The 23,127-nt window shown below is 55.6% G+C and overlaps 1 protein-coding gene across 3 annotated transcripts in view; it reads left to right on the top strand.

Annotated features, from left to right (window-relative positions):
• The window catches only part of KSR1 (kinase suppressor of ras 1), a 145,261-nt gene extending 123,528 nt beyond the window's left edge, over positions 1-21,733 (top strand). The window contains exons 10-21 of one of the 3 annotated variants that reach the window (XM_065896956.1): positions 421-589; positions 2,931-2,972; positions 5,459-5,510; positions 6,324-6,372; positions 7,174-7,553; positions 9,803-9,899; positions 13,034-13,167; positions 13,903-14,034; positions 15,293-15,428; positions 16,788-16,921; positions 19,709-19,789; positions 21,655-21,733. In XM_065896956.1, coding sequence (XP_065753028.1) covers positions 421-589; positions 2,931-2,972; positions 5,459-5,510; positions 6,324-6,372; positions 7,174-7,553; positions 9,803-9,899; positions 13,034-13,167; positions 13,903-14,034; positions 15,293-15,428; positions 16,788-16,921; positions 19,709-19,789; positions 21,655-21,733 — 1,485 coding nt within the window. Of the gene's footprint in view, positions 1-420; positions 590-2,930; positions 2,973-3,440; positions 3,507-5,458; positions 5,511-6,323; positions 6,373-7,173; positions 7,554-9,802; positions 9,900-13,033; positions 13,168-13,902; positions 14,035-15,292; positions 15,429-16,787; positions 16,926-19,708; positions 19,790-21,654 lie in introns of those variants that run through there. The other 2 variants (XM_065896957.1, XM_065896958.1) reach the window with 2 other exon arrangements.
• Positions 21,734-23,127: the final 1,394 nt, after the last annotated feature.

Raw genomic sequence — 23,127 nt, forward strand, 5'->3', positions numbered from 1 at the left:
GCCAGGCCCTGGGTGTATGACGAGCAGGTGTGGTCCTCGCTCTCGGGGGACACACACAGCGTGGTGGAGAGAGAGTCTTCAGAAAACCGCCCAAGACGCCTGCAGCTGACAAACCGTAGTTCAAGTGCCCTGATGGAGAGTGCTGGGAACCAGGGGGGATAAAGGGGAGGAGCACGCCCCGGCCAGGACTGGGGAAGGACTTCGGGGAGGAAAGGACGCTTGAGCTGAAATAGGAAAGATGAGAGGAGCCCTCCAGGGGATGAACGTTGAGGTGCGCGTCTCCCTATCCCGTTCTCCCCTCAAATATCAGACCCATAAAACGCCAGGACGCCCTGGCTGACCTCCGTTTTAGGCGGGGAGGGGTGGGGGGCAGGCGGGGCTGGGCGGTCCCTGCCACTGCCTGTGTCTCTGGTCCCGCAGGAGCATCCTCTGGCCATGAACCACCTGGACTCCAGCAGCAACCCGTCCTCCACCACGTCTTCCACGCCCTCCTCGCCAGCGCCCTTCCCGACGTCGTCCAACCCACCCAGTGCCACCACGCCCCCCAACCCCTCGCCCGGCCAGAGGGACGGCAGGTTCAACTTCCCAGGTACCACACCTCGGGGCTTTCTCGGGCCTCAGGGGTGGGGTTGCATGTCCCTTCTCTGCACACCCCGGCAGGCTCAAGGTCAGACACTGCCACCACTAAGAGCACTTGCTGGGAGCCAGGCTCTGTGCCGAGCCCAAGAGCATCCCCGTACTTAAACTTGCTGTGATTGCACCCATTTTACAGATGGGGACGCAGGTTCGGAGGGAGCAAGCAGCTTGCCCTGAGCTGTACAGCATACAAGCTGCAGAGGTGGGATCAAAGCCAAGTCTGATGGAAAGCCTGGGTTTTTTTCTTTTTTTAATATATTTAACCTATTTATTTTTGGCTGCGTTGGGTCTTCGTTGCTGCGCGCGGGTTTTCTCTAGTTGCGGCGCTACTCTTCGTTGCGGTGCGCCGGCTCCTCATTGCGGTGGCTTCTCTTGGTGCAGAGCACGGGCTCCAGGCGCGCCAGTTCAGTAGTTGTGGCTCATGGGCGGGCTCTAGAGCTCAGGCTCAGTAGTTGTGACGCACGGGCTTAGTTGCTCCGCGGCATGTGGGATCTTCCCGGACCAGGGATCAAACCCGTGACCCCTGCACTGGCAGGCGGATTCTTAACCACTGAGCCACCAGGGAAGCCCCAAGCCTGGGTCCTTGACCTGATCCCAATGCTGCCCTCCCATGCACGGGGTGGCTTCTCCTGGGCGTTGTTCGCTCACTCGGGGCTTCTGAGCTCCCAGGAAGCAGGACAAGCAGGACAGGGCTGGGGCGGGCTCAGAAGGCTGGGGCGAGGGAATCCGGGGCTCTGTGGCTTACCTGCTCTGTGGTCTGGACAAGCTGCTTAAAGGGGTGCTTTGGTTCCCTTTTCCATAAAACAAGAGACCGTGTGAGGCTGGAGTTAGGCTATCCCCTTGTATGGATGAGGCCACGGAGTCCACCGGGGAGTGCGTGCCAGAGCAGAGCTGACCTCTGACCATGGTCCCGGCTGCCCCGGCTCTATAGGGACAGGGACCCCGCCGCTCGGCCAGGCCTGGGGTGTCCCACCTCCCCCAGGAGCAGAGCAAAGCCCACTCATCCGTCCGGGATTGAACTCCGACCCTGGCCTCCCAGGAGGCCCCTTGCAGTTGGTCTTGGCCCTCGGTGTGTTTCAGGTGGCAGCTCAGGGGAGGAGGGTGGCTGGGATATTCTAGTTTGCTCCGGACCCAGCCAGGCCCACTGCCAGCTTCAGCCCATGGAGTGCCAGGCCAGGCCCCACCTGTCACTGGCCCCTGGGGCTCCAGGCTGGGGAGGACAGAGGCACAGCTCTCCCTGTGCCAGGGGAGCCCTGGCTGGGGTTGCTTGCAGCTGGCAGGAGGCCAGGCAGCCTCTCTGGGCCCATCTCCGCAGGGTCCCAGGGACTTCTTTTGGGGGATGGTGAGACTTTTAAGAATCCTTCTTCTTTTTTGCCTGCCCCTTCACCTTAACACGCATGTGGCTGGACATCTCCCGACATTAGTGTGTCGTCCCGAGCCCACCTCTCCCTCCCCAGAGACCCAGCGACGGCCCCGCGTGATCACCCTCCTCTCGTGTTCTGCTCTGTCATTGTTATGCTCTGAAACCCAGTCTTCTGCTGAACGTCCTAGTTTGGGTTTTTCTGAAAGGAAGGGCCTGTTTGAAAAACAACAGCCAGTGAAAAAGTCCTTTGTGTGATGTCTGCCAGAGCTTCTCAGCTTTCCCTGATGTCCCCAGGCTGGCCTCACATTGTCCCCTGCACAGAGCCCTCACTCTCCAGGATCTGCTCTCTCTCTGGTCACGGGCTGGGCTGGTCCGGCTGTTAAGGTGGGATGGGACCTCCTCCTACCGTCCACCCACTCTGTCGTGGGGAGCATTTCTGTGTATCTCCGAGGCTAACCCTGGAGCAAGGTTATTGTTTTGGATGGTGACTTCTAGTGACCGAAGCCTCAGCACTTGGCAGGTGTGAATGCGGGCCGGGGGATTTTTCCCTCCTGCACACAGCACTGTTCAGTGTTTCCAGAATCTCCCGTTGTATTTTGCCCTCCTGGGCTCATGCTCAGTTCACAGAGGAGAAGGGGGCCTGGGAGGTGGATGGAATCGGCCAGGGCTCTGCAGCAGGCTGTTCCCTGGGACTGGGTCTCCAAGCCCCAGCCCTCCGGTGCAAGTGCCTTTACTCCTGGGGGCTCCTGCTAATAACCGCTTCCTCCCAGCTCTTTTCCTCCTTCCTCCGTGGAAGCTGGGGCAGGGCAGGTGGGGAAGGGCTGCCCCAGCCCTATAAGCAGCCCCTCTCCCCCGAGCCCGTGCCTCCGTCCCCTCTCCTGCTGCTGCATTTGCTGTTGTGTGTGTGACTTACCTGCTCTTCTGTTTAAAGCTGCCTACTATATGCATCATAGACAGCAGTTTATCTTCCCGGGTGAGTCCTTTGCATGGTTCCACCAACTGCCCCTTGACGTGGCCCGCCTCTGTCCAGCCCTCTCCCTGGGCGCCTTGGAGGTACCTGAGTCTCACACCCACCTATTTTGAGAGCTGACTGTCTGTTGAGGCTGGGCAAGGGGCCAGAGGGAGTAGCCTTGAGGCTGGCCCTTCACAGGAGCAGTGCCTTCCTGGGAGGACCCTTGGCATCCATCCAGTCCTTCGTCTTGCACAGACACTTCAAGCAACTTGTCCAGGGTCACACAGCTAGGAGGTGGCAGAAACCCAGTCTGCAGAATAAGGGGAGAGGATCTCTTGCTGATGTCTTATGAGCATCTGACAAGATATCTTCCTCTATATAATGGCGGGGAAACTACTACCCGATCTTAAAGAAGGGGATGTCAGTTTGGGAAGGTCAGCAGCCTTCGCTTACTCGGCGGGCCTCACCTTCCAGAGCCTTGTCACACAGCGCCATCTGCTGGCAGTTGTTGGAAATGCCTCCAGTGCAGAAAGTTTATAAAGAAGAAAACTTTCAATAAGACATTCTCGTCGATTCCCTTCCACAGAAATTGTTTTGTACACCTTCTGTGTGCCAGCCTTTGCATTTGACCATATTCCTGCCCCTAAGGAGTTTATACAATTAGTACTTATTTCTCTAGCTGGAGGTGACAAGCGATAGTACACGTAATCTGCAACTTTAATTCTGAACTCGGCCATATGAAGGTTCTGTGTGTTTTAGACAAAGACTGTAGCTAATTTTGTTTTTCCTGGATTAAACAGGTCTGTCTTGAAGTCCTGGTATTTTGGTTATTCCAGGCTTTTCTGTTCCCCAGCCCAGCTCCATGAGGGGAGTGACTGGGAGCCCCTGTTAGTTCTTACAGGCCCACCCCAGTGGTTTTGCAGGCTGTGCAGGCTGGCTGGGCTCAGGGCCAGGCTCCCTGCGCTGCTCTGTGGCTTCACACCCATTTTTCCCGTGGTTCCCCTCCAAGAGCCTCCCTGGTTACTGCTCTAGGGTGACGTACAGGGGAGCACCCTTGAAAGCGTGGGGAAAACGTGCGGTTCTTCTTCCAGAAGGGTCCATCTTGCTCTGAAGATATGTCAGGGGGGAGAGAAGGGAAATATAGTTCTATTAAAACAAGTGTGGACATATCTGGAGCAGAATGCAAAATGCACTCTTAACGTTTAAGGAAAAGTATGAAGATTCAGAGACATTTTGCCTCCCCCACAACTTGGGGTGCGGTTTCTCCCCAGACCCCCACCTCCCCATGTCCCCCTGTCCCCGTGCATGTGTTTATCTTCTGTGGAAACATGTGAGCAGCGTTGGGTGGGTGGAAACACCAGGCCGCCCTTGACAGTCTGCAGACACAGTGTAGTGGTGTCTGGAAGAGCCTTAGAAGAGGCTTCCGGGTCTAGGATTCCCCAGAAATTGTACACAGATGTTGGGTACATGTGTGCATTTCCCTAATAAGAAGGCCCACGACCTCTATCAGACTCTCCAAGTATGATAGAGATGTTGAGAAAGCTACAGGGGTAGCCTTGGAGAAAGCCCAGAGGGAGGTTTGCTGGCTGATGGGGGCGCTATTTGTCCTAGAGGACAGGGAGAGGCCCTGATTAGCTCAAGCCACTGCCACCTCCAGTCTCTTCTTTTGCTGAAAAGGGGAGCAAGGGGCCCACCCAGGCCTGGGGCTGCCAGCCTTCCCGTGTGCGATTAGAAGGGACCAGAGAGGACAGAAAGAAGCCAGCGGCAGAAGCAGCCGTGGGGCATTTGGCCTGTAACGTGTTGGCCCCTCACTGCGGTGACCATCTGTCCTGTGTCCCCTGGATGTGGGGCTTTCAGTGCTGAAGCTGGGAAGGCCCCAGGCTCAGGGGTCAGTGCCAGCTGCCCAATCCTGGGGCCCCCGGCGTGTGGACCGTGCATTGCTCTCTGCCCAGAGGCTGCCCCACCAGCCACCCAAACCCTTAAGCTGAGGGGATGGGGCCCCTGGTCCCCACCAGCAGTCCCCGGCGGCTGTGCCAGGCACCACGTGACACTAGTGAGCCACCTGCGAGTCCGGCCTTGGGCCTCTGCTGGCCCGAGAGTCTCCCCACTCTCAAGGGGTGTGAAACCAGCCCCTGCCTCGGAGCCGTGGAGGGGGGTCTGGCCCACACACCCGGTAAAGAGCAGCCCTGTCGCTCTCGCCACTTGCTTGTCTGGGGCGGTTTGGCCACGGGGCGATGGTGGTGACTGAGAAGTCTCAGCCTCCTCCCCCACTGGAGTCCCTTCCCACGGCAGAGCTGTGTGGGCAAAACCGAGGGCTGTGGAGGCTGCGTCCGTGTTCTGTTTTAGGAAAAGCCCAGGGGAAGTGGCCCCGGAGCACGTGTGCGGCCCAGCGAGGGGCTGCTGGCGGAGCACGCTCGGCCCTGCGGGTGCTGGCTTTGCAAACACTGTCTCTTCCGGGGGAGTGGAAGGGGGTCTCACGCCTCATGTTTGTTTTCTGTTTCCTCCAGACATTTCGGCATTTCCTCAGGCAGTCCCATTCGCCGAAGCGGACAGTTCCCGGTAGGCAGCCCTGCGCTCTCTCCTCCTTGGGGACTTGTTAAAGCTGGACGCACATCCCTGACCGCCTCCCACCTCCACCTTTAAATCTCTGACCCTCCCATTCCAGACCTTGCCATGTACCTGGGCAGCCAGATGGGACACCGCTTGGGCTAGTTCACCCTGTGATCCAGTGAACTCAGCCATAGGGTTTCAGTTGCCTCCTGTTGGTGCAGTCAGCATTGGGTGGGGCAGTCGTCTGTGACCCAGGAAGGCCCGGCGAAGGGCACTCAGCGTTAGAGAAACCTAATTATATGGCTCCTGTTTATGGAGCCCTTTCTGTGTCAGGCCGTGCTGAGTACTTGTCTCACATTTTTTTGTATATTTCTCAGCCAGGTGTAAAGTAGGTGTCATCCTCAACATACAGACGAGGAAGCCAGCTCAGAGAGGTTAAGAAATTGCATCCAGTCGCACAGCTTAGGGAGCAACAGAGCCAGTTCTCAAGTAGAATTCCAAGTCCTGTGCATGTGCTCAGAGCCCCATACTGGTTGTCAGATTCGAAAGGGCCCTGATGGTCACTGCCCACCCGTCGGCCCCTACCACCCTCAGATTAAGTCTGGAGAAGGCCAAGGCCAGAGAAGGGAAACGGGGTCTGGTCCTCGGCCTCCTGTGTGTTTCCACAGCATCCTGACTGCCTTTCCCACGGCCAAGTGGGTCAAAGTAGGGATCCAGGCCTGGTGCCCCTTTCTCAGACCTCACATGGGGAGTCCCCTGCCCAGCTGGGAGCAGAATGGCCCGGCCTCGGGGTCTCTTGGACAAACGCTGTTTTACTCTTAGGCTTGAGAACCCGCCAAAAGCAGATGCGTCCGAGGATCACGAAGTGGAGGTGAGTGATGGCGACACGCAAGCCGTCGACGGTGCAGCTCTCTCCTCTCTCCCCGGCTCAGCACGTGCAGGGGTCTGGGAGCATATGGGCACCGGGCCCTGTCGAGGGCCATCTCAGGTGCCCACCGCCACCCGCCGCAGCAGACTCGAGCAGTGCACGTGGCAGGGAGAGCAACGAGGGATGCCACGAAGCAAGCTTCCTTCTGCTTTTCTGTTTTTTTGAGGCTAAAGTAAACTCTTCATTCCCATGGTTTTCACCCCCAGCCAGAAGGCCTGGGCCCCAGCCCAGAAGACTCTCCTTTGGTCTGTCCGGGGTGGGGCCGGGTGTGTGGACTTATCAAAGATCCCCAGGTGATTCTGACTGTAGCTGGGGCCAAGAATTGCTACCTTGACCCTTGAACCAGTGTCAGCCGAGCAGTGCGGTGGCTTAAAGATCTTGAGCAGATAGCAGACTTATTTATTCTTACACAGTGGAGAGTCAGAAACTGTGTGTTTAAACAAAAGCATAGCCAGAAAGGGCGAATGCGGTCCAGTTCTTCATGCCAGGGGATGTTAATGCTCTTCCCCAGCGATTAGATGTCACTCATAGGTGGGTCTTGGAACATTAGCGGGAAAAAGGGCCAAGTGCCGTAGTCTGTGGATTGGGACATTGAGGCTGTGTGGTGCGGTGACCTGCCTGCTGTCCACAGCAAGCCCCGCAGAGCTGCGACTAGAGCCCAGGCTTCCTGAACCCAGGCCCCTCTGCTCCCCGCCTGCCCCCAGGTCCCCTGCCCCCCTCTATCCCCTCCTCCTCTCCTTCCAGGCTGAGGAGCCCGAGGCCGGCAGGTCGGAGGTCGAAGACGACGAGGATGAGTTGGATGACCTGCCGAGCTCCCGCCGGCCCTGGCGAGGCCCCATCTCTCGCAAGGCCAGCCAGACCAGCGTGTACCTGCAGGAGTGGGACATCCCCTTCGAGCAGGTGGAGCTGGGCGAGCCCATCGGGCAGGGCCGCTGGGGCCGGGTGCACCGCGGCCGCTGGCACGGCGAGGTGGCCATCCGCCTGCTGGAGATGGACGGCCACAACCAGGACCACCTGAAGCTGTTCAAAAAGGAGGTGATGAACTACCGGCAGACGCGGCACGAGAACGTGGTGCTCTTCATGGGGGCCTGCATGAACCCACCGCACCTGGCCATCATCACCAGGTAACTCGGTCCCACTCTCCCTGGGGTGGCCGCCTCCTCTTCCCCTTTCCCTGGGGGCCCTGTTATTTGTGTGGACACCCCGGAGGGCATGGAAGATTTCATTTAGAGAGGTATGGAGAAGAAAACCAAAAATGAGGTGTAATTTCTCCATCATATAACCCCATTGACATTAAATAAATAAAACAGTACCTAAGGATAGAGAAAATTCAAATGTTCCAGAAAAGTATAAAGTGAAAACCAGTCTCTTCCCACCCCACCCGGGTGCTTCTCCCCAAAGGTGGATACTATAAACAGTTCCTTATCACGCCTTCCATTAAAATAAAAAAAATTTGTATACGCTCCTGTTTTTAAACTGTTTATCTATTTGGTTTGTAACTATTTATGTGTTTGTGAAAATACACACCGAAGAGCCTACTGGTTACTTTGCCTTCTTGGCTGGAGTGCAGGTCTGAGGTCTAATCTGAATACCTGTATAGTGTTCCCATCACGTCACGTAGCAGAACCTCCAGTGGTGTGCTGGTAAATGTTTAACAACCAGCTCTTGGGTGGTGGTGAGGGAAGCTCTAGTATTGATACATGGCATCTGTCAATTCCTGTGGTGTAAACACTCTCACCGCAGTTGATTTCAAGTTACCAATATGGTGTCACTGAAAGTGGAGTGGAATTGGGTCGAGTCCCACAGCTGGGCTCTGGGTTCTCTCTGGAACCCGATCGCTGGTCCTCCCCTAATTTATTTAACCAGCCCTCTTTGGCTGGACACTTTGTCGTCACGAGCATCTCTGTTTCTGTATCTTGGTGAACTTCTGGCAGTACGTGTGCGGGGCTGGGTCAGAGTGCACGTATGTCACGTTTTGATGTACGCTGTCCGTTTCTACTCCAGAAAGTGTCCACCAGTTTCCCCTCCCACCATCAGTGGATGAGTGCCCATTACCCCCCTGAGCACGAGAGGGGTGTGAAACTGAAACATTTTTGCCCATGGCATTGAAAAAGTTGTTATTGGGTCTTTACTTCTAAAATCAGGAAAAACAGTATGAGGTTAGTGACGAATCTTTGGAATAGACGTGGTGTCAAGAAAAAAACTAAAAACCACTTGAATCCCATCAGCCAAAAGAATAGTCTGATGACATTCTCTATAGTTGGACCCTGTGCTTCGAAAAAACACCTTCTCCTCAAACAAACCGTATTTGTTTACTAAGTAAAAAATGATTTCCATCTTGCTTGCATATCCGAGGTAAATACCCACTAGAACTCCCAAGCAGTGTGAGGTCATCAGGTCACCACGTGGACCTGGTGGGGTGGGGACCAAATTCCAGCCCAAGCATGACACCGTGACGCTTCAGGGAGCGTGTGGTTACCCCAGCTCAGCATCCCCCGGATCCCAGCCTCAGTGCCGTCCGTCATTCATCCTCCCATCTCTCCCTCATCCACCCAGTCCCATGAGAGGTCTGAGTTTCCTTAAAGGGAATACATATAGCAAAAGAATGAAAGGACATTAACCAAAAAAAGTTAACGTGTTTTAGAATCTGCTGAGGGGACTGGAACACAGAAAAGCAACCATCAGCCGATATTCCAGACCTTGAGGGTCCAAGAACCTTATCTCCTTGGAGATGATTCCTAAAAACTAGCCCCTTCCTCAGATGGCTTAAGTCAGCTTCTCCCTGGAGCAGGGGAATGAAGCTACACATTCTGTCTGGGTCCTTCCTCGCTCCGGGTTTTAGGAGTCGGTACAGGTGGGGACCACAACATACAAGCCCCTTATCTAATAATCACTCTGACATGCCTGACAGCCACCCCTCCCCTCCAGCACACGCCGCATTGTAATAAAATCCCTGTGATCAGAAAATAACACGATCATGAAAATCGTTATGGTGAGCCCAGAGCCCTGATGCTGCCTGGTTATGGCCCGAGAAGGCCAAAGATTCTTCCCTGGCTGCTGAGTTTGCCTGGGCGTGTTCCTGCCTCGAACTTCCACAAAGGTGGGCTGCTCTGAATTGCCAGGAGGCTTGGTGAACTGAGTTTCCTGTCCTATGGTGGGCAGGCCCTAGGCCTCGGGGAACCGGCGTTCTTGCCCACTCAGGCCAGGCCCCAGCAGGAATGGGCATCAGGCTGGTCAAGAACGAGGATTCAGGCACCCAGGGTCTAGGGGACAGAGAGAGCCCTCCCGAGGCCGGTGGGCACAGCTCTGCCCCTGCTTCTCCCCGGCTCCAGAGGGGCTCCCAGATCTCTGCCTGACCCACCACTCCTCACAGCTTCTGCAAGGGACGGACGTTGCACTCGTTTGTGAGGGACCCCAAGACATCTGTGGACATCAACAAGACCAGGCAGATCGCCCAGGAGATCATTAAGGTGAAGGGGCATCCAGCTGGTTCCAGAGTTCCTGGCTGTCCCCCAGTCTGTCTGACCATGTCAGGGTAGTGGTGGTGGCTGCTCTGTTTTTCCCTTTAGGTGGGGCACCTCAGGGGTGGGACCCCCATCTCCTTCCCTCTGTCCCTGTCTTGTCTGCTGGGAGCTGGACACCCTGGAGAAACTCAGTGGGTTTTAAAGACAGATGGCTTGAGTTTGAATCTTGGTCACACCAGCTGTGTGACTTCGGGCAGGTCGATTAGCCTCTCTGAGCCTTGGCTTCCTCCCCTGTGAAATGGAGATGCCAGTGTCGCCTCCCTCATTGGATTGGTGCAAAGGTAAACTGGGATAATCCATGGAGAGAGCGTTGGGTCCAGGGCCAGCGCTTGGTGAGAGTCTGTTAGAATTGATTAAGGTTCGGGACAGAGGTTCTGCCTTAAAGTTTCCAAATCCAAGTTTCATGAGGACAGGGCTTCAGGCTCAACTCAGGCAGCCTTTTTTAAAAAATAATTAAGTAATTAATTTTGGGCTACGTTGGGGCTTCCTTGCTGCGCACGGGCTTTCTCTAGTTGCGGTGAGCGGGGGCTACTCTTTGTTGCAGTGCGCGGGCTTCTCACTGCGGTGGCTTCTCTTGTTGCGGAGCACGGGCTCTAGGAGTGCGGGCTTCAGTAGTTGTGGCACGCAGGCTCAGTAGTTGTGGCTCACGGGCTCTAGAGTGCAGGCTCAGTAGTTGTGGTGCACAGGCTTAGTTGCTCCGCGGCATGTGGGATCTTCCCGGACCAGGGCTCGAACCTGTGTCCCCTGCACTGGCAGGTGGACTCTCAACCACTGTGCCACCAGGGAAGCCCCTCCTTTCATCTTTTTAAAGTAATTAAACAAAAATGAAAGTAAAGCTTATTTGTTGCTTTATTTAGCGACAGACAGGCCCAGAGAAAAACTAGATTAGTGCTGGATAGGGCTTCCTCTTTCCAGGTTCTCGTTTTTGTGGGAAAGCTTTCTCTTACCAGCTCCCACCAAGTTTTTGTCCCTTTCCTGTCGTTAGTTAGTCTTGCCTTCTGTTCTTTTTTCTCCCTCCCTCCTTGCATCCATTGTGTGTGTGTGTGTGTGCGCGCGTCGTTGGAAAGGAAAAGATAAAAATCTCAGTGACATTTATGAACACCAAGATTTCCACGTGACATTTCCACGTGGCTACACTAATGCATTAAACTTTTGCAGCCCCCAAACCCAAATATCACACTTACGCCTTCCTTTGTAGTCTGTCTCATTGCAGAGAAGTTGGAGGGACCTGCAGAGCGTCACACCTACTCTGTGATGGCCCCAAACCTGCTGGGCCCTGCTCCACACTCTGCCCGACTCAGCCCTCCTCCCCCAAACTGTTCTCCCTCCTTATCGTCAGGACACTGTGGGAGTCTGGTTGCTGAGTTAGGTTCAGTGAGCCATCTGGAAGATTCCAGGGCAGAAGAGAAAGGTTGTGCAAAGGTTTTAGAGCTGCAGAGCCAGAAGCTTCCTCTCTGCTGGCTGATTTATTTTCCCCATCCCCCTTCTTCTGAGAACTTCTAAGCCACTTCCTTTTGTACTCATCTCTGATATTTTGAGGCTCAAAATATAATGACGGGGGCTTGACCTTTGGTTAGAGGGCTTGGGGGCCACTCTAGAGGCATTGTGAAATTATGGGAAGGAAGGAGGGTTTGTGTTCCAGACCTGGGCACTTTCTGTCTACTCTCTGGCCATTTGAGGCTGTGACACCTATTTTATAAACAAGGCTCAGAGAGGTACAGGCACTTATCCTCAGTCACACAGCTGGTCCCTGTTCAACCCAAGATGGGGGTCTTGGCTCTCTTTGGTCACTGGGGAAGGCTTGTGCCTTGGTTTGGTTTGGGAAATGGGCAGATATTTTAAGGAGGATCGTTTTACATTCAGGATGGTGTTTTGGGAAAGAGCAAGTTACTCTTTCCTGGAACTCTCGGCTTCCGTGGCAGGATGACAGCTCTCAGCAGGCCTGAGGGAAGTGGCCGCAGTGCACCCCGAGCCCTCCCATCTCTTGCAGAAGAGCATCCGCCTTGTGTACATTCTTCTCTGACACGCTCCAGCCCCTCTCGGTCTGCGCTCTGCGCTCCGCTGAGTTCTGTCTGCTTCCGCCTCACAGCTCATTCTTCTGTTTCCTAAATGTGGCTTTTGCCGGTTTTACTTCTCCCCGTCTCACCCCAAGATACCTTTAAAGTCAGGCGGGGTTCTCACACGTGAAGCACCCTTGATGTGGGAGGTTGGGGGATGGGTTTACACGTGCCTCTTTCTGACCCAGCAGGGATGCCCATTTCAGTCATGCATCTCGTACAGCACCCCCTTCTCCCTCCCCGCTCCCCGTTCCCAAGAGCATCAGAGCAGCAGGGGACCTGGGAATCCTGGCTTTGGCCTTGGATGAGATCATGCCTGCGTCGGGTCTCCCATATCCCATGCACCTGGCAGTGTTCAGTCCCAATAGAGCGTTGGTTAGAAATCACCCAGCCCCGACCTTGTCACTTGGCAGGTTGAGGAAACTGAGGCTTAGAAGTCAAGTCCAAGGCCCCACAGTGAGTTAGAATCTGGGCTGGATTTCAGCTTTAGTCCAGGACTTCTACCACAGCACAGGCAGTGGGACCACTTGAGCTCAGGGGCTCCCTCTATGGGAATTCCTCTCTGTTCCCCAGCCCTAGCCCTTGCCCAGCCTGAGGGGAGAGGCCAGCGAAGCCTGAGAGAGACCCCAGATCACTCGGGTCTCTTAAAACTTGACACAGAGAGTAGCATCACGGTGAACCTTTATGTACTTCCTGACCCCCAGCCCCTCACCCCTCACCCTTTCCACGCCTCATCTGAGTAGAAGGCGGGTGTTGGGCAGCGCGCTGACACAGCAGGAGTGCCTACTGGCCTGGCGCCAGAGCTCAGCAATGCCCCTGAGCTGCAGTGTGGCCTGGGGCCGGTGACTTCCCATCTCTGAGGCTGGCTTTCCTCCCCTGTAAAAAGGAGACAGGGTGGTGAAGATTAAATGAGGGGGTGGGGTAGGGCGTCCCGTCCCGCCCAGGGCCCGGCCCAGAGTAGGAGCTAAGTCATTCGTCGTTCACCTTCCCTCCGCTCCTGACGTGAGGCTCGCTATCTTCCAGGGAATGGGATATCTCCATGCCAAGGGCATCGTGCACAAAGATCTCAAATCCAAGAATGTCTTCTACGACAACGGCAAAGTGGTCATCACAGACTTCGGGCTGTTCGGGATCTCAGGCGTGGTCCGAGAGGGACGGTCAGTTGGCCTTGGGCATCCGGACAGACTAGGGAGGAACTGGGCGGTGCTGGTGGGCCTGAGGTCCAGCCGAGGTCTGGGCACTCGCCGTCTGTCACTGAGGGGCAGCCCTCCCTGTAGGAGAGGCCAGGTCTGCTCTGGTCCTGCTCTTGTGTTTCTGGTCCAGAATCAGGTTTGGGTGACACTTAGGTCACTCGTAGTGCTTCATTCTCAGGCTGGCCCCCGTGGTGGTTGGGTCCCCTCACTCACATGTTCCCTGTACGCTCACCGACTTGGGCAGGGGACCAGGGTTCACGTCCCCATTATGAGGAAGAACGTCAGGTTCTAGTTCCGCAAGTCTTGAAGGGGGCGTGGGGATGGGGAGAAAGTCTCCTTCCCAAGCGTCTGGACCCCAGGAGGGAGGGCGGCAGCCGGGCTGGAGAGCCAGACCCAGGCCGGGTTGTAAGGCCCACAGGCAGATCTGATCCCCTGCTTGGAGATGCCCTTCACACTCCCAGGGTAGAGAATCGGCACCCTCCAGTGCAACTCCCTGCCGATGCCTGTTCTTGGCCTGCTTTCTAGAAAAGCCTGGTTATCACTCCTTGGTAACATTCCCCCAGAGCAAGTGCATGATGGGTGTGCTGCTTTTCTGGGCCATGGTGGGTGGTGCACCAGCCCTGGGGCGGGTGTTTGCCCTGCGGGCCTCTTTGCTGCTGACTGAAGGCCATGTCCTTGCCCTGACCTCTTGGCCTCCAGGCGTGAGAACCAGCTGAAGCTGTCACATGACTGGCTGTGCTACCTGGCCCCCGAGATCGTGAGGGAGATGACCCCTGGGAAGGACGAGGACCAGCTGCCCTTCTCCAAAGCGGCTGACGTCTATGCATTCGGGTGAGAAGGCCCCTGGCACCCCTCCGCCTGAGGCTCTGAGGCCAAGTGTGGCTCAAAGAGAGGGTCCTACTGGCCACGGGGGTGGGGCAGGGGGAGGTGTGCTTTGAGTCGGGATCAGCCACTTGTTTGGGCCAGTGACCACGTCCTTGACCTTCTGTTTCCCCACCTGTAAAATGGGAAGAATAAAGTACCTCCCTGGTAGAGCTGTTAAATGAGGACTAAATTAGCTGATTGTATAGAATCCTTAACTCTGGGTGTCATTCCCACCTGTTGCCCCATGAGGACGCTCACCAGAGCTCATCAAGGACTGTCCCTCTGGGAGAACAGGGAGTCCTGCCAGCTGTGCCCCACAAAGGGCTGGGGTGCTGACCGATAGAAACATAGAAACATAGAAACATAATTGAGCCAGATGTGTAGAGTTTTCTCTTCGCCACATTAAAAAAGAAAAAGAGGGAATTCCCTGGCAGTCCAGTGGTTAGGACTCCGCGCTTCCACTGCAGGGGGCGTGGTTAGATCCCTGGTCGGGGAACTAAGATTCTGCATGCAGTGTGGCACGGCCAAAAAAAAAAAGGAAACCGGTGAAATCCGTTTCAATAGATATTTAACTCAGTATAGCCAAAGTATTATCATTTCAGCATGTAATCAAAATAAGAAATTAAAATTCTACCCCACAAAGCTTTCAAAAACTGGTGTGTGTTTTACACCTCAGTTCCCCTCCCCACATTTCAGGTACTCAGTAGCCCCACGTGGCCCCCAGGTTGGACAGGGTGGGTCTAACGGAGAAGGCCCCATCCAGATAAGTCGAGAAGGGCAAGGGGACTGGGAGGGTCTGAGTGACGGCCTCAGCCCGTAATCTCTCGGGGGATCCTTCCCTCGCGGGTGGTCTCTTCCTGGCCTGACCTTTAACTATCATTTCCTGAGCACCTGCGTGTGCCAGGCCCAGGGCTGGGCATTCTTGTCACTCCTCAGACAACCTTGGCCCTGGGCAGCCACCCCACGGAGGTTGAACGGTTGTACCGGGATCTCTGTCCAGAGCCCGTGCTGTCTGAGTCTTCCTGCCACAGTGGGAGCGCAGGGCCCCGGGAGGGAGTCAAGGCATTCCCGGAAGCCTGGCGGGTGAGGAAGGTAGGAGGGGGATGCTGGGTCCTCCAGCCGGGCTCCTGGCGTCAGGGCAGCAGGCACCTCCGGGGTGTGAGCTGAGCTGAGCCGAGCCGTGCCGCCAGGGAGCTCAGGCCACGTGGGTGGCTGGTCTCCACAGGACCGTTTGGTATGAGCTGCAAGCCAGAGACTGGCCCTTGAAGAACCAAGCGGCGGAGGCCCTGATCTGGCAGATTGGAAGCGGAGAGGGAATGAAGCGAGTCCTGGCCTCCATCAGCCTGGGGAAGGAAGTCACCGTAAGTAGCCCCCCAGGCCCCTGCACTGGGAGAGGAAGGTGGGGTAGAGGGCAGGCGGCTGGCTGCCCTTCACTCACCTGAGACGTGGGACCCAGAGGCGGATGGGTGGCGGGCAGGCCTCTTTGCTGCCGGCTGGGAGGTCTGTGTCCTTCACCACCCCACTGCTAACCTTTAAAAAGAAAAATTATCTTTAAAAAAAAAGGACAGGAAGGAAATAAAGATAATGGTTTTGACTGAACTATGAGGTAAGACAATAAAGCCTGTATGTTACTTACTAGAAAGAGGATAATAACAAATTTCACTGTATAAAGTACAAACAGTGGGGTTGTTGCCGTGTCAGATCTTTTCTCAACGTTGTTCCCGACCGTTCGAGAACAATTCAAGGTTTCCACAGCAAATCTGTTTTCAAGATGCCAAATCATAATACGGTCGCTGCCCTCACATGACTGAATATCATTAATGGCGTCTCTGCATTGTAGTTTGTAAGTTCCCCCGCCTGGCACAGTGATACATGAACGAGCCCGGGGGGCGGTGTTCTCAGCGCCGTCAGGGTTTACCACGCGCTCATGAGTCAGATAGGCCCGGAGCAGACAGATGCCAGCCAGGATGTTGATAAGTAGCCCCAGTAGGTACCTGGGCAGCATAGCAATGGAAACGTCTGGGAGGACCACCCGGCACTCATCCAGGTGAAGCGCTAAGTAGGCTGTGAGTTTCCCGGCAGGGTCACCATCGGCCCTGTTGCACGAGCACCTTCTGCCTGGCCGTGCGTGCCGGCCTGTCTTCTCCCAGGGACTTCTTCTGAATCGAAAGGCCGAGGGGTGTGCTGTGTGCACACGTGGATCCGGAGAGTAGGCAGCAGAAGGCCAAAGAGAGAAGGGCTTTGTCCCGACTCGGGACTGTCGGGACAGCTGTTCTGTCGACTCTCACTGCTGCCCTGTACTCAGTCCTCTTGTCCCTGCCACCAGCCCTGCACACCTTCCGAGCAATCTTGTGTTTCACCTGTCAACACGCTGCCTTCCGCTTTCCATTCCGAACGTCCGTGACCCCATTTCTGATCTCTTTCCTATGACCTTTCATTCGTCTTTGTAGCTGTTATTCCAGGGAGGTCGAGGAAGGAAGGAGGGGAGGAAGGCCCGTGCCCTTCATTTTCACTGGAAGTGTGAGGGCTCTTCTCAAATTCAGTTATTTCACGGCCCTACTCCAGCCAGGGCCAGTCACCTCGGTGTCGGCAGGAGAGTGAGGCGACCACCAGCAGGGGGCGCTCGGGAACACGGAAGGGACCCTGGGCAGAGTGCCCCGGCCGCGACCCCCTCGCTCCCGGCCAGCTCTCACGTCCTCCAATGCCGGCTCGCTTTGCAGGAGATCCTGTCCGCCTGCTGGGCCTTCGACCTGCAGGAGAGGCCCAGCTTCCCCCTGCTGATGGACATGCTGGAGAAGCTGCCCAAGCTGAACCGGAGGCTCTCGCACCCCGGGCACTTCTGGAAGTCTGCCGAGTAAGTACCCCTCGGAGCCAAACCTGCAGCCAGGCGTCTTGAAGGGCGCTCTCTGCTCTGTCTGCCCGAGACTTTGATCTAGGGAACCCCCAGAGCTGGTTAGCCAGAGGTGACTAGTCCCCTCGCCCAAGGGATGTCGGGATTCCGCTCATCGCATTTATTTAGGAGACTCTTTCATAGGCCAGCGTCTCCCGTTCTCCTCTGTGGAAACCTCCACATCACTGTTATCAGCCCAGTGCTGACGCTGGGCCCAGGCTGGGCCCTGACAAGAAGGTTCTGCCTGCTCTCCAGCCCAGCGTTAGCCTGGGTTCATAACAGCTGATTCACTTTGCTGTACAGTAGAAACTAACACAACATTGTAAAGCAACTATACTCCAATAAAAATTAATTAAAAAAAAAAAAGAAATAAAATTTCTGGGTTAAAAGGTTAAAAAAAAGAAGGTTCTGCCTGAGAGGGGGCCAGACAGAGCTTTACCGAAACCAGCCGAGCAGCTGTTGCTTAAAATGGCACAGAGCTTTCTAGCCCCCAGATTAGCCACCTGTCACGGGGACCGCACCACCTGGGTTTATGTGCGGCTTTGACACTGGGAGCCCATCTGCTTTCTGTGTAATCACATGATCCTTTGCAGCCCTCCGTGCTGGGGTGGTCTCCACTCCTGTCTTCTGCCTCATTCCCTTTTTTCTTTGTCCCTCTGGCTCTGTCTTCCAGAACATTCAAAAACAGACCTCTGCCCTGCCTCTGCGGGAATCTGGGCAAGTCCTTCCTTGTTCCCAGCCCCAGCTTCCACAGCTTTATAGGAGCGGGAGGGTAGGCAAAATTGTCAAGGGCCACGTGGGAAATAGTTTAGCTTGGCAGGCCGAGAGGGAACCTCGAGTGATGGCTCCTTGTCACTGGGATTTGCAGGGTGCCCAGTGGCGTGCAGAGCGACGACACCACCACGTACAGTCTCTGTCACAATGACCCAGCTCTGCTATTTGGTTCAGGATCAGCCACAGACCCACAAACTTGTGGGCTGGCTGGTTCTAGTAAAACATTACTTACGGATGCTGAAACTTGAATTTCATGTAATTTTCACAGGTCATGAAATAGTCTTCTTTTGATTCCCACCCCCCACCCCCCGATCATTTAGAAAGGTAAAAAACATTCTTAGTTTGTGGATTGTACAGAAACAAGAAGCAGGTCACACGTGGCTGGCCTCCTGGACGAGATGCATGGCTTTGAACTTTAAGGGGTAATGCACTTTCTAGAAATGTCATCTCCCACAGGCCCAGGACATAGAACAGACAAAGTGGGGCTTCTCTTGGTGGGAGTCAGGCAGTGGCAGGGGGCGAGAGCCTGTCTAACCCCTACACCCAGCGTAGCCCCCGGAGCAGCTACACCCGGATCTCACACCTGCCCAAGTGTGTGGTGGCAGTGGCACTCCTCTTGTTCTAGAAAGAGCCAGATAGTAAGTATTTTAGGCTTGCAGGTCATGTGGTCTCTGTCACACGTTCTCTGTTTTGGTTTTTAATTTTTTTTGACAGCTCTAAAATGGTCATGACTTTTTTGTAGCCAGATTTGACTTACACCTAGTTTGCCAGCTCGTTTTGAAAGTAAACCAAACCAGGCTTCGAGCTGCAGGTGAGGAGAGGCCCAGGCTGGGTCAGCCCAGCAGAGGGTGCAAGGAGGAGAACTTGAAGAAACACAGCAAAGTTGGCAACTTAGGCCAGTTGGAGGGACAGTCTGAGGAATGACGATTTGGGGTGAGGGAATGCTGTACCTTAGAATGTGAGATTAGATTCAGTATTTTGCACTTAAGATGGGTCAGAGTCTAATACAAATAGGGGGTAACAGATGTTGCCATCAGAGGTGTGGGTTTTACCCAACCGTTGCTGACAGCTGTGCCACACCTGAGGCGACAGGCCAGGGCCGGGCCTCCACCCGCACGGAGTTGATAGTTTAATTAGGATAAAGACAAGCAGACGTACGCTGTAAGCCCTCGGAGCAGGACGCTGCCTTATCACCTCTGTATTCTCAGCTCTAAGCACACTCCCAGGATGTAGTAATTGCTCAATGAATATTTGATGGGTGATGGGGATGATGACAATGTGCTGAGTGCCGGGCAGAAACTCAGCTTCTGTGGGCACACTGCCCACCGGGGAGCTTGAGGAAGGGTGTCCAGAAGAGAGGGGTCATGGGAGCTGGGTTTTGGGTGGGAGCCTGGGCGTCTCCTGGACTCTCAAGAAGTACAAGGATCTGGTTTGTCAGACCTTGGGCAACTCGTTTAGCGCACCGGGCCCTGGTTTTCTCCTGCACAAAAGCGAAGGCTGCGCTGGGGACGGGGCGTGGAGTAGGGGCTGAGGAGTGGTACGGGTATTCAGGAGAAGGTGATTCCGGATTCCCGAAAGGCCACAGAGCCCCACCTTCCCATTCCACATGTGGGACACTGAGTCACAAATGGGGGTTGTTTCCTGCCCAAAGGGATCAGTTTTAGCCCCTTCTAGGAAGGAATGCCAGCATACCTCAGTGAGTCTGTATCAAAGCTTCCTGTTCATGATTTTTACTTCTACACACTCAAGCCTCTAATTCTCACTTTCTCTTTTCTTTTCCATCCGTCTTGTTGCTTTTCTTTTTTTATTTTCGGGGGGGCGGTGGCGGATCCGCTGGCCTGGCCTGTCATCTCCCGCTCTCCCGCCACCCTGATTCCTGTGGCCCTTCCTCCACCCGTCCACACTGGGTGCCCATCTCCATCACCTGCCGGACCACGCTCCTCCCACGCCTGGTAAAATGGTTGCGGGTGCTCCCAGGCGCTGGCGGAGCCGCTACTACGGGAAAGGACGTTACGGTCACCCTGACTTTAAGAACAACTGTCCAGTCCTGGAGGAATAGTGTGTTTTCTGCTGTTTCCGTGATTCTCTGCCTGTTTGCAGTTAACCCTTTGCACATCCTGCCTCCTGTTCTGTCTCTGCTTCCAGCTTCCCCTTCTTGGCATGTTGTATTCCCATAAACGAAAGTGACACTCTGGCAGCTCACATGGCCACCGGCAAGGGCCCTGCAAGCTCGTGTTTCTCTCGCTGGGCTGAGAGCAGACCGATGGCATGTGGCAGGGCCTCTGTCCACACGCTGGCAGACGATGGCTTATCCGTGGTGGGGAGAGAACTCAGATCACTGGTCTGAGTCCCCAGGATCCCCTCTGGCCAGACTCTAAAGAAGAGAATGCAGGGAGCAGAAATAGTAAAAACTCCGAGACGTTGATTTTGATGGTCAGGGGCTGAGGGACAGTGGGCCTGCTGGTCGACCTCTACAGAATTCTGTGGCCATGTCCTAGGCGCGAGCTTGGGGGAGGTTCTTTGTGCCAGGCTCCCTTCCAAGCTTGCTCTGCTGCCAAAGCCTGGAATGGAGTGGGGATGTCCCTTTCTTTGTCTGCAGGGAAAGAGGGGTCCCTGCCCCATGCCCTGGCCAGGCCTCGGCCGCTCCCCTGCCCGCTCCCCGAGGGCTTGGGTTCTGACGCTGCTCTCCCCTCTTCTCTTTCCTTCTGTAGGTTGTAGGCCTGGCTGCCTTGCATGTACCGGGGCTTTCTTCCTCCTAATCCACGCTCGGCACCGTGACTTCTACTCGAGCTCAAACAGCGATGCGGGCACTAACCCAGGGGATGCGATCGCCGCCACTCCGGCCTTCTCTGCTAAGACTTGTCTCTTGCTTTGTTTGTTAAAACTGGCCCTCGCCCCGCTCCGCGGCCTGCGTGTGCTTGAGTAACTGCTCTCCATGGAGGGTCCCCCTAACAGCACCCCCAGAACCGCCTTCCTGGACACAACTTCATCTCTCTCTAGCGCTTCTTCTGTGGGGTGGCCCTGTCTCCCTACTAACAGCTCAGCGAGAGAGATCCCCCGTCTCCCTGGTCCCCCAGCACACCGGCCCCCCGTGGGGTGTGTCCGCAGGACAGGGGTCGGGGTTTTGCTTGGCTTTTAACCCGCGGGGATCTTGTCCAACACGGAGTGGAATGGTTTCAGAGCTGCCGGGTGGTCCCCTCTGGAGGGCTAGGGTTGTGACACCACGGGTTCTGTTGCCGTGAAAGACACCAGCTCGGAAGAGCTGTGTCCTCGGCCACACACCGGGGAAAGCTGTCCTGAAGCAAGGGGGTGGGACCTGTCTCCAAACGGTTTCACTAGTGAAAACGTTTCTGCCCTCTCCCCCCCTGCAGCATTACTCCCCTTCCGTCTGCCCAGTGCAGACGGAAGGTACCAGACCCCGAGCCAGCATTCGGCAAGAGTGTGGCTGACAGGTCACCCACAGGTCCTCCACTGCTTACCAAACGCAGATGCCTGGGCCTCCCCAAGACCCGAATCCGGGTGTCTGGAGGCAGATGCTGAGAACCCGCATCTCAGCCTGCTTCCCAGATGGCCCTGACGCACCCCAGCATTTGGGGACTGTTTCTAGGAAGGAGCACGCAATGCCACTCTTAGTACCGGCGGCTGGGTTTCTCTTCCCTCCCAGTTCCACTCGGCGCGCTGGGGCTTCCAAGACGAACAGGCCCCTGCCCTCCAGGAGGGACTGCAGCTGAGGCTCAGCCCCCGGCCAAGTGGAACCAGGAACAGCTCTGCCAAGGCCGTTGGCCTGTATCATCATTCCCACTTCTTGGTGGGGCTGGGTCCTCTGCTGAGCTTCTGGAACTGGCCCACTCGTTAGCTAATGCTGCCCCAATTCTGATCAAGACCAGCGGGGCTATAACCCTTGTTTTTGTTCCTCTTTGCAGTATTAACAGCAGCAAAGTTGTATCCCGGTTTGAAAGGTTTGGCTTGGGCGTCCTGGAGTCCAGTAATCCAAAGATGTAGCCAGCTCTGCCGTTTTTCTGACATTGTATTTCTTTCTCAAATGGGTTTCTAAAACATCCAAACAACCGCCACGACAAAAAAACAACTCTTCAAAACGCCAGCCATCGTCCTAAGTGCTGCGGATCCGGAGCACGAGGCCTCGGTTTAGACTGTTCGTCCGTAAAGACACTGGGGTCCCGGAGATGGAGCCGCGCCTGCTGTGTCTTAAAATGACATCACCAACAAGCAGACCTGTCCCGACAGACAGCAAATGTTTACATGTATGTTTCTGCAGAGTTGGACTCGTTGTACAATAGGTGATAATAAAAACCGTCTGTGCAGAGGTCACTGGCACCGAGGGCAGAAGTGGCCGTCCCCTCTGGAGGAGCCTGTAGGCGTGAGGCACCCACACGGGTTCAGAGGAAGAGAAGCATCGTGTCTGTGGCTGCTCCCCAAGCGGGATGGTGGGGGGACCACAAGGTTTGACCCGGCCTCTGCGTTGGCCCTAAATCCCGTCTCCCCTCGTCCTACCGAAGGGCTGCTGTCCCTTCCTCCTCTTGCAGAGGACACCCTGACCAGGAGCCGAGCTGGATTATGAGGGTCGGGAGTTCACAGAGAGCTTGGGTTCACCTTTGACCCTTGTAATCCAGTCCATACCTGCTGGAAAAAGCAGAGACATAAAATCCAAATAACATCTGGACTGATCCGGTGGTTCCCAGCCAGGGTTTCCAGTGCCTGGGAAGATGCCTCTTCCATGAAGCCCGCGGGGGAGGCACCAAGAAGATGGGACTAAGGGCTTTGGCTGTTTAGATACATCCCAGTCCCTGACTGACATTTGACCCCAGAGCTAAGGCCTAGCCCAGCAGCTGCGTACACCATGAAGGCTTGATCCGTGAGAACAGGGACAGTAGGGGGAGGGAGGAGTGGCAAGCAGAGGGTCCCTGAGCCCACCCTCCTAGCCACAGGGTGCCCTGGCCCATCACCAGTCTTGCCGAGGTTCCGGAACTGCCCACCTCTTCCAGCCCTCAGTCCTGTTGGAACCCCTCAGCCCACTGCTGGCTCCTCCACTGCCCGTGTTCAGAGCTCTGAGCCGTGGTGGGGGCCACGTGTCCTTCCCCGCTTTCACTCGGACCCAGCTAGCAAGCCCCCGACCTTCAGAGTCTTCCCAAGCACCAAGTCAGGCCTCCTACTTGTGTCCCTTTGGACGAGAGGAGGGGCCGGGTTGGGAGAGTCCAGGATATGACAGTGTCCTGCCTGTCCTCGTTAGAAGCTGACACCTAAATAGAAAAGTTCCAAATGGCAAAGAAGCCCTTCGGTGAAGGTTACGTCATCGTATCAAGCTCCAAAACCAGAAATGATCAAGGGCGACGAAAGTGGAGAGGAGGTTGTCTTCAGACCCAGAACCCGCGTCCACG

This window comes from Phocoena phocoena, chromosome 19 (assembly GCF_963924675.1).
Source record: "Phocoena phocoena chromosome 19, mPhoPho1.1, whole genome shotgun sequence".
NCBI lineage: Eukaryota > Metazoa > Chordata > Mammalia > Artiodactyla > Phocoenidae > Phocoena > Phocoena phocoena.